This window comes from Loa loa (assembly GCF_000183805.2).
Source record: "Loa loa unplaced genomic scaffold supercont3.29, whole genome shotgun sequence".
NCBI classification, from domain to species: domain Eukaryota; kingdom Metazoa; phylum Nematoda; class Chromadorea; order Rhabditida; family Onchocercidae; genus Loa; species Loa loa.
The window spans coordinates 358,750-366,632 of NW_018108209.1; the positions used below are offsets into that span (position 1 = coordinate 358,750).

A 7,883-nucleotide genomic window follows, 5' to 3' on the forward strand; every position below is an offset into this window, starting at 1 on the left:
AAGTAAAACAATACATGCCGACTGTTAAATGTGTTAAATGAAATGAATGAGAGAAAAGAAGGAAGGATTGTTCGCAATACGGCTCACTTCGGCATGTGTACAATTCGACACATTCGTATTCAGATATCACCTTATATAACATATACTCTTTGGTGTTATAAGAAATTAGAAACTTGAATTAATCTTTTCCCATTAACTCTTATTAGATTCTTCAACAAGCCAATTGTTTCCTTTATATTTAATTCTCATTTATATATTCATATTATTCAAAAAAGAAAAACTGTATTGAAAGCGATATTAGGTATCTTTTGATTTCAAAAGAATCGAAACACGTGACTTCTGCAGTCATCTTAATGTTCAGGCTGAACTTGACAAGTTTTGTTAGGCATTGTAGTAAATAATTCAGGGAGTTTTCATGGACATATATACTAGGTACTCTGCTAGCAGTTTCCAATACCCTGTTTCTCCACTCCGGAATGATATTCCTCAATCCTGCTCCACCAAGTAGTGGTTCCCTGGATCTTAATGCATTTACCAAGTGACCGAACAATGAATTTCTTTTCCTTTGAAATGTTCAAGAGGCTGATGTGGCGCCAAAACTGATGAGGGAACAAGTTCCCTGATGGAGCGAGCCCACGGATAGATAGACAGATCGCCAAATAGCTGCAAACAACTAACCTCCCCATTCTTTATTCACCCTCACTCTTACCCTTACCCATACCATACCCATACCCACACCCATACCCGCACCTAGAGCACACCTCAAACAACAGATGCCTTTTTATGCATGCAAATAATGCTCCTCCTCTTATAAACAACCTTGTTGGACAGTAACTTTTACCCAAACAAAGTATATATGGAAGGGAAAAAAGAGCGCAAAAGCTGCCACCATCTAACAAACATCTTTCCTTTTCACATAGCAAACAAGTCCGTCCGTTTGTCTATTTATCTGTTCGACTGTCCTCACCAACTGTACTTTTTGCGCGCGCGCCTGCCTACATCAAAAAATTATTTCCTTTTTCTTCAGAAGAAAAAAAATTGTGTGTTTTCTAAGAGTTGACAACAGTGACATTGTTATTGTTTGCAATCAGTTCAGGATACTCGTAGAAGAGAGGAAGAGGACAAAAAGGTACCAGCATTCTATGGTGAGTGACAAGCACTTTAACTGCAATATACCGGTGGTGTAGTTCCATCCATCATCCTGCCAACTCGCGATAACCCAGGGGACAACAACAGCTAGCTTCATGCTAGTAAGATCAATCCTTCTTACTCTCTCTTTCTGCTCCAGCTTTCCATACCCCGAAGTTCCCTATCATATCATCATGCTTCTGTGCCACTCCTCTTTCCTCCCTTCCTCTTTTGGCAGATTCATATCACTCCGTTCCGCCTTTTGGCAACCATCCATCCGTGCTTCCTCTGGGAATTCCCTGTGTCGAAGGAATCTGCCAACACTCAGATAAAGAACCGCAGGTGCTTTATAAAGCTACTGCTCAGTTTTGATTAGTCTTGATTAACCTTTCACTCCACACTGCCCAACTTGCGTCATAGAGGATGCAGGGTCCGTTGCGCCGCTGATCTGAAAATTCTGGAAAGTAGCCATATATTAGCTGTTAAGAATGCCATATCAATAGCAGTCACTAGTTGTTTTATCAGCGGCACCAGCACACTGATAAATTTCCTGTCATCATACAGATCCCCCCATTACCATCATCGATATCGATAAGATCTGCCATTCCCTTTGAATTTTATACTTGTTAACACTGCCATAATAACGAGTATTAACCACCCTCCACTATTGACACTAATCTGCAAGCTGCAAGTAAATCGTACGCAATATGCTTGCTGCTGATAAGGGCAGTAACCTCACATCTGCGCTTTACGTTGCTTTGGTTATGTGCCAACTTCTCCCCTTTTTGTGTGGAAATGGAAATAGAGTTGAAATAAGGAGGGTGCAGACGACTAAATTTTTACGTGAGCGCTTTCTATGAATAAGATTGAAAATAACAGGCGTTGTGACAGAAAGAGATAAAGAGAAAGAAACGCGGAAAGAGAAGAAAACATTTGGATAGAGATGAGCAGTTCATTGGTGGGAGAGAGGATAGGAGATGGAGGGGGAGGAGTGAAGAAGGGGGACGGAGAGTAAGAGAAAAGGAGGTGCTCTGGGGGCGGAGAGTGGTTCGTCGTTGTGTTCCATCGGAAAGGAGTGCATTGCTGAGTGCGGGAAAGCGGCCAGTCGGCGTGGTGGGGAGTGCGTGGTTGTGTTGGTCAACTGTCCACTTGACCCCGATGACCCCTATCTGATTGCTCTTCATTGCTCACACTACCTGCGTAATGACATATACATTGCCGTCACCTCTATTACTAATACTCTTCTACCACTGTTGACGATCGCTGGTATCTATCACTTTCCACTGCCTCATTCACTCACTTTTATTCACTCATTCATTCATTCATTCGCTCTATCATTATCACTATCATTGTCACAATCACTGCTGTTAACACCATCGATTGATCAATCAGTAGAACTGAGCCACCGCAATTTCATTTCTGCGAATGCAGACCTGCTCGAATGTCTACATTTGTGGAATGCCACTTATTAATGTTCTAATTTCAGTGACGTACGCATTCGCAACCAAATGTTAGTAACATTGCCTCAGCTATGACCAATGCTGGCTACTATTTTACCTTGCCCACTTTCATCTATGTTTTACCTTCCCACTTCATCTATCTGTTTATTTGTTCACTGAATTACCCACTTGTTCACCGTCGACACCGATTTATATCATGTGATATTGTCAATGTTTGTTGTACTAATTACATTTTTGAATTTCATCTGACTTCTTAGGAATACTAAATCAGTTCACGTTTTTTTGCATATTAATTTCCGTGCATTCATCTTTGAACGGTTGTCGAATTTTACCTATGAACAGTTATTCTTAATTTCTTCACGTCTCCCTGTTTCAGTTTTGAACTGTAAAACTTAAGCAAAATCTTAGCTAGATGATTCATTAATTTTGTTAACATAGTGCAAAAATTCAGAATGCACGCTTTATACCACTTTTTTTAACCACTATATGATCTATTTATTACTTTCATACTATATAATTTAATTAGTGGTTACCGCGGCAGTCTTTCGTATACGGAAAACTTCTGTGAAATATCGGTATATGAACGGTACTTGTTCACTTTGTTCTTACCCTCCCTCATGAGGAGAGAACTGTTATCGGGTTTCACAAATGAGATGACCGTGTTCCACTCTTTTTTATCCCATTCTGTATCCCTCTTCCTCTTTACAATGATTGGACAGTGTTGTCCATCCATATGAACTATGAGGAACTTCCTCCTCCTCTCTCGACCCTATAAATTAATCTTTTTCCTGAAATGTTCAGATTGTTGGACAACTGGACGATCACTCCCTCTTTCCACTCTCTCTTTTTGCACTTTACTTTTTATCACTGATACTAATGTGGTCACTTCCTTTAACAGCTGACCATCATAACGACTAGAGCATTGCTTTTTGCTGTTCAAAGTGAACTCATCGCAACTGTTCATAATAACCTTTTTTTCGCGTAAAGTTCAACATAGGTTGGAAGGATCATTATCTTGAGGCGTTCACATCTTCCTCCTCTTTTGGACAAAATGTAGTTACACTATTGTGAACTTGAAGTGCCCTCCAGTTTTCTGATTGAATATCAGTTCAATGATTTATGCTTCAGATGTCTGGAGATTATGTCAGTGAATGGGCTGCTTTTCAAGCTCCCCCTTCTCTCTCCTCGACTAGCTGTCATTCCTTGTCCCAAACCCTGTCCGGTCGTCTCTTTGCGTCCTCATTATTTGAGGCCATATGGCCTCAGTACTATATCCCTTCTCCAGTCATGCTTGATTTACTGCTTGACACTGTTTCCTTATTGCTGTTAATTTTCCCAAGCTGTTCACATCTGTCATACTTGGATATCTTCCGTTATCAAGTAGATTTTCAGCTTCCAAGGGGGTAGCGTGAACGAGTGGTACTCGAATTGCAGTAGGTTTGTATACAGGTTCCTAATGTTCTCAAGAAGTTAAACAATTTGAAAATGGAACGGAAGATTGTTCATATTTTCTGACTCTTTACCGTTCCATTATTACTGAAAGAATTGTTCTAAAGCATACCCAAAAATGACTGTTCTGTAGATCGATGAAATAAAATTACCATCTATTTTGGAATTAAATTCAAATCAAACTTCTGGAAATTTATTTAAGCATTTTGACTTACAAAAGAATTCGTCTGTTTTGTTTATTCATTACGTGCGATGATTTTATGTGATTTATGCAATTTATTGATATCAAGTAGAATTTTCAGTTATTAATCCGCTCTGTATCTTCGGAACAAGAACAAAAGCATTGCACAGAAAGGTATATCGCTCATCTTAATCCTAATTTTTTCCTACCATACTGAATTATCTGGTAAATCCTATGGAGGATTCAGTCATTTTATCGACACCGGTGAATGCTGCTACAGTTGCTGCTGTCCCTCATGAAGTGGAACCTGTGAAATTGCTGAAACGTAGCGCTCGACGTTGTCTGTTTGGACGTCCGGATCCGCAAAAAGTTGATCAGTGGCTAACGGAAGAGTTAAACGAAATTCGGCGCGAACAGGAACGCAGATGGGGTTTCTTGTTCGGTCCTGAAAATCCATGCGCATCAACAGTCACTAGCAAATGGGAATTCACTCCTGTTCCGGCCGAATCGGTAAGTTATGCATTTTAAGGTTATCATGCGATTTTGTCTCCGAGAAGCTTCAACGTCACTCGTTGCATTGTAGTATTTATTTTCTTTCAAGATTGGCTTTAATTAAATTTAATCTTTAATTAACCTGCCATCCATTTACAAGGCTTACAAGCCTTCACAGGTTTCGAGATTGCGCATTTACGAATTAGATTTTTGTTGTCTTCCATCTATTTTCATTTTTATTTATATTATAGGTTCCTCAGTTCTATCGCAGTTCCTATTATTTGTCCAGTCGATGCACACCATGTGAAACTGAGAATTGCATGCCTTGTAGCAGCAATGTAAATAACAACTGTAATGTGGATTCTATCTCAACTTCTGTAGCGTTCGATTGCTCAGGTCCAGAAATACCGGTCCTTCCAGCCACACCAAATCTATCGAAATGCAAAGAACGACGACGTATAGCTAAGAAGCAGACAAAATTAACTGGTTGGTATTTAATTTTTATATTTTATTATTTTTTAATTCCCATCACTTTTCGAAATGGCTAATAACGAGTAGTTGAAGATTTAAGTATAATATTTATGCAGATCTCAGATGGCTCCATTGAGGTATCTTTCCGCTCCTTTGAGATAATTATTTGCGGTTAGAATTATTTATATTGTCTAACCGAAAATTTTTTTGAGAAAGCTTCTCTAGATTCGAGCTAAGATGCCTTACTTTTTCAGCTCTTGTTTTTCCAAGCTCCTAACGTCCCTAACAAGAAATCTCTCGTCCAAGTCAAATTAATATAGACTTTACTGGAAAACTCTAATATTTATGTGTTTGTAAATACTACTTTCTATCTAGAATTATAGTTTTGATCCAAATGAAAATGCCGTGATTTGCATTTCACCAACTTTCCCACCCTTTTTTTTGCAGCATTTATGAATGTTGATTCACGTAAGCGGTTGCGCCAGCAGACTAAGAAATCTCCATCATCACCGAAATCAATACGTTTGATCGGTCAATGCAGATCGTTCATATAGATTAGTAATTCAGAAAGGTCATAGATGAACGATAAGGCCGCCAATGGTGGAGCAAAAACTTTAAAGCTTGAGTGATATTACCTTTGAAAAATGGTAATATTACGAAAGGATTCATTTCTTCATGTTTCACATTGTGCACTGTGGTTCCAATATTTCTGTGATAATGTTATATTAGGAATTTTTGTCAGACATGCGGCCGCCTGTTTTTCCTGGGATCGACAACCTTCGGGAGTTGTGAACAGTACCTTCTGTGGATATTTTGACAGGTTTCATTGTTGTAATCAATTACAGGCAATTAATGAGCAGTAGGTTCTGCCAAGTACACTTGACGTCAACGTAACTCTTTGCTTTTTCATATTTTTGGGAAGCAAAACTTAAATGACTAATCCTGAGTATTATCGCCTGATCGTGGGGAATTACCGGTACTTCACTATCCGCATGTTTTTCATTCCTTTCATTAATTGTATGTTTGTGGTCAAGTTGCCAAAATGTGTAAATTACTCTTATAAAGAGTATATTTAACACTGCACATAGTTCTATCGTTTTAGATTATTATTATTTCTGTTTGTTTTCAAAAATTTCTTTGTGCTATCAAAACTTTTTTCATCGGTGTAGGTTGTGATTGTAAAATATTATGGGGTTTGGAGAGTTTGAAGTTTAATAATTGCTAATTGTGATTATTTCACTGTGCTTTAGTAAATTCGTCTTCTAAAAATTATGAGTAGCAAATTTACTTCATTTTCTTGCATAAACATCAAACAGTACATCTCCTGCCGTTCAAGTAAATTAAGGTCGTATACACAGCCAAACATCGAAGTTCTGAAGAAGAATCAAACTGGTAGTCATTTAATTCAAACTTGCCACTAGTTCTGAATACAAAGTGGAGTGCAGCTAAGTTTGGGAAGCTACTAAAATTTTGGGTTTGAATGTTTTCGAAGGACTCCTGCGAAGCTGGTGAAAGTATTATGCTTTTTACGGCGAAAGAAAGGGAAGAGAGGTTCGGGAAAATCTGTTAGAGGCTATCACCGTCCCATTGGTGTTATGAGCTTTCGGATCTTTGCCCTAGTAAGAGGATTAGGGAGGTCAATGGTCAAGGTGATTTGTGCAGGTCGCGGAGCTTCCTTGCCAAATGAAAATATATGTTTGGGAACCAGTTTACTGTAGAGGCACGCGTCCTGTGCAGATAAAATTTCTAGACATCAAAGATAATATTTTCGTCTGGTACGTAATTATTTCAAGAACATTCGAGAGGGAAGTTGCAAAAGCAAAAATAAGTTGGATTAATCAATCATAGCTCAAGATCTCTCTCAGTTTGAATTTTCCTTTTCCCAACCTTCATATTATTTTGCATTTGCATAAGAAGCCCCGAACTTGCATTAAAATAGGCAGTCGCATTTGGAATGACCTAGTTAAATAAAGGCCCCCTAATGCCAAAATATCCATCATAACTATAACGTACAAAAGGGCTACCCTTCTAACTATTCATAGCTCCTTTTTTCACATATCCATTAATCGATCGTACGGCGATTATCCGTCCTTACTGTTAATATTCCTGGTAGCGTTTTTCAATTTTTCTCCAGTGAACATCATAAAAGACCTATCTTCTCATCACCATTTCAAAATAAGAACATTAAATAGGGTCATTCTTCACTGTTTTTCGTTATATGAAATAATGCGAATCGTCAATTGCTAGACATAATCGAGGGCTCCCATATACATTAAATGAAATACTCGATTACAGATATAATGATTGCAGCTCCCGATCTTTTTTCCCATTAACTGGAAAATAGCGCAATGAACAGAAATACAGTGTGTTCCGGAAGATATGAATGGCTTGACTAGCAGCAAAGTGATTCAAGTATTACTTAGAAGTAGCTAAATTACAATGACCAAAAACGGTAGCATCTGCCCTGAAAATTACGGATGAGAAAGGGAGAACGGTGTAGAGACGGAAAGGAATAATAATGGACTGTTTACTTTCCTCTGATAAATTTGCTATCATGCTCTTCCAACGGGCATCGAAATAACTTATGCTGATAAGCACTAATCAGAACTGTTGACAGAGAGCACGAGAAAGTTTCTGGACTTCTAAGACTTACAATTAGCTATCTTGAATTCAAAATTCAAACTTTTGTCTTCTCGCTTTCA

At 38.4% G+C, this 7,883-nt stretch overlaps 4 protein-coding genes across 4 annotated transcripts; 2 read left to right on the plus strand and 2 right to left on the minus strand.

Moving 5' to 3' along the window:
- Positions 1-531: 531 nt before the first annotated feature.
- On the minus strand, positions 532-1,733 carry LOAG_10805 (hypothetical protein; the record flags this gene model as incomplete). Its single annotated transcript, XM_003146329.1, has 4 exons — positions 532-663; positions 902-995; positions 1,516-1,576; positions 1,706-1,733. 4 exons carry the CDS (start codon positions 1,731-1,733, stop codon positions 532-534), a joined length of 315 nt encoding a protein of 104 aa, XP_003146377.1.
- Positions 1,734-2,105: 372 nt separating this feature from the next.
- On the plus strand, positions 2,106-2,600 carry LOAG_10806 (hypothetical protein; the record flags this gene model as incomplete). The annotated part of the gene is made up of 2 exons (XM_003146330.1): positions 2,106-2,119; positions 2,147-2,600. The coding sequence occupies 2 exons, from the start codon at positions 2,106-2,108 to the stop codon at positions 2,598-2,600; spliced, it is 468 nt and encodes a 155-aa protein (XP_003146378.1).
- A 517-nt stretch (positions 2,601-3,117) lies between these two features.
- LOAG_10807 (hypothetical protein) lies at positions 3,118-4,192 on the minus strand (the record flags this gene model as incomplete). The annotated part of the gene is made up of 3 exons (XM_003146331.1): positions 3,118-3,357; positions 3,889-4,041; positions 4,190-4,192. 3 exons carry the CDS (start codon positions 4,190-4,192, stop codon positions 3,118-3,120), a joined length of 396 nt encoding a protein of 131 aa, XP_003146379.1.
- Positions 4,193-4,237: 45 nt separating this feature from the next.
- On the plus strand, positions 4,238-6,058 carry LOAG_10808 (hypothetical protein). Its single transcript, XM_003146332.2, has 3 exons — positions 4,238-4,728; positions 4,962-5,196; positions 5,629-6,058. The coding sequence occupies exons 1-3, from the start codon at positions 4,453-4,455 to the stop codon at positions 5,733-5,735; spliced, it is 618 nt and encodes a 205-aa protein (XP_003146380.1). The 5' UTR covers positions 4,238-4,452; the 3' UTR covers positions 5,736-6,058.
- The last annotated feature ends 1,825 nt before the right edge of the window (positions 6,059-7,883 follow it).

Bases quoted from the DNA above. Each gene is read 5' to 3' on its own strand.
- LOAG_10808 (XM_003146332.2), top strand. From the start codon at position 4,453: ATGGAGGATTCAGTCATTTTATCGACACCGGTGAATGCTGCTACAGTT. The intron at 4,729-4,961 runs GTAAGTTATGCA...TTTATATTATAG, and splicing joins CTCCTGTTCCGGCCGAATCG to GTTCCTCAGTTCTATCGCAG. The intron at 5,197-5,628 runs GTTGGTATTTAA...TTTTTTTTGCAG, and splicing joins GAAGCAGACAAAATTAACTG to CATTTATGAATGTTGATTCA.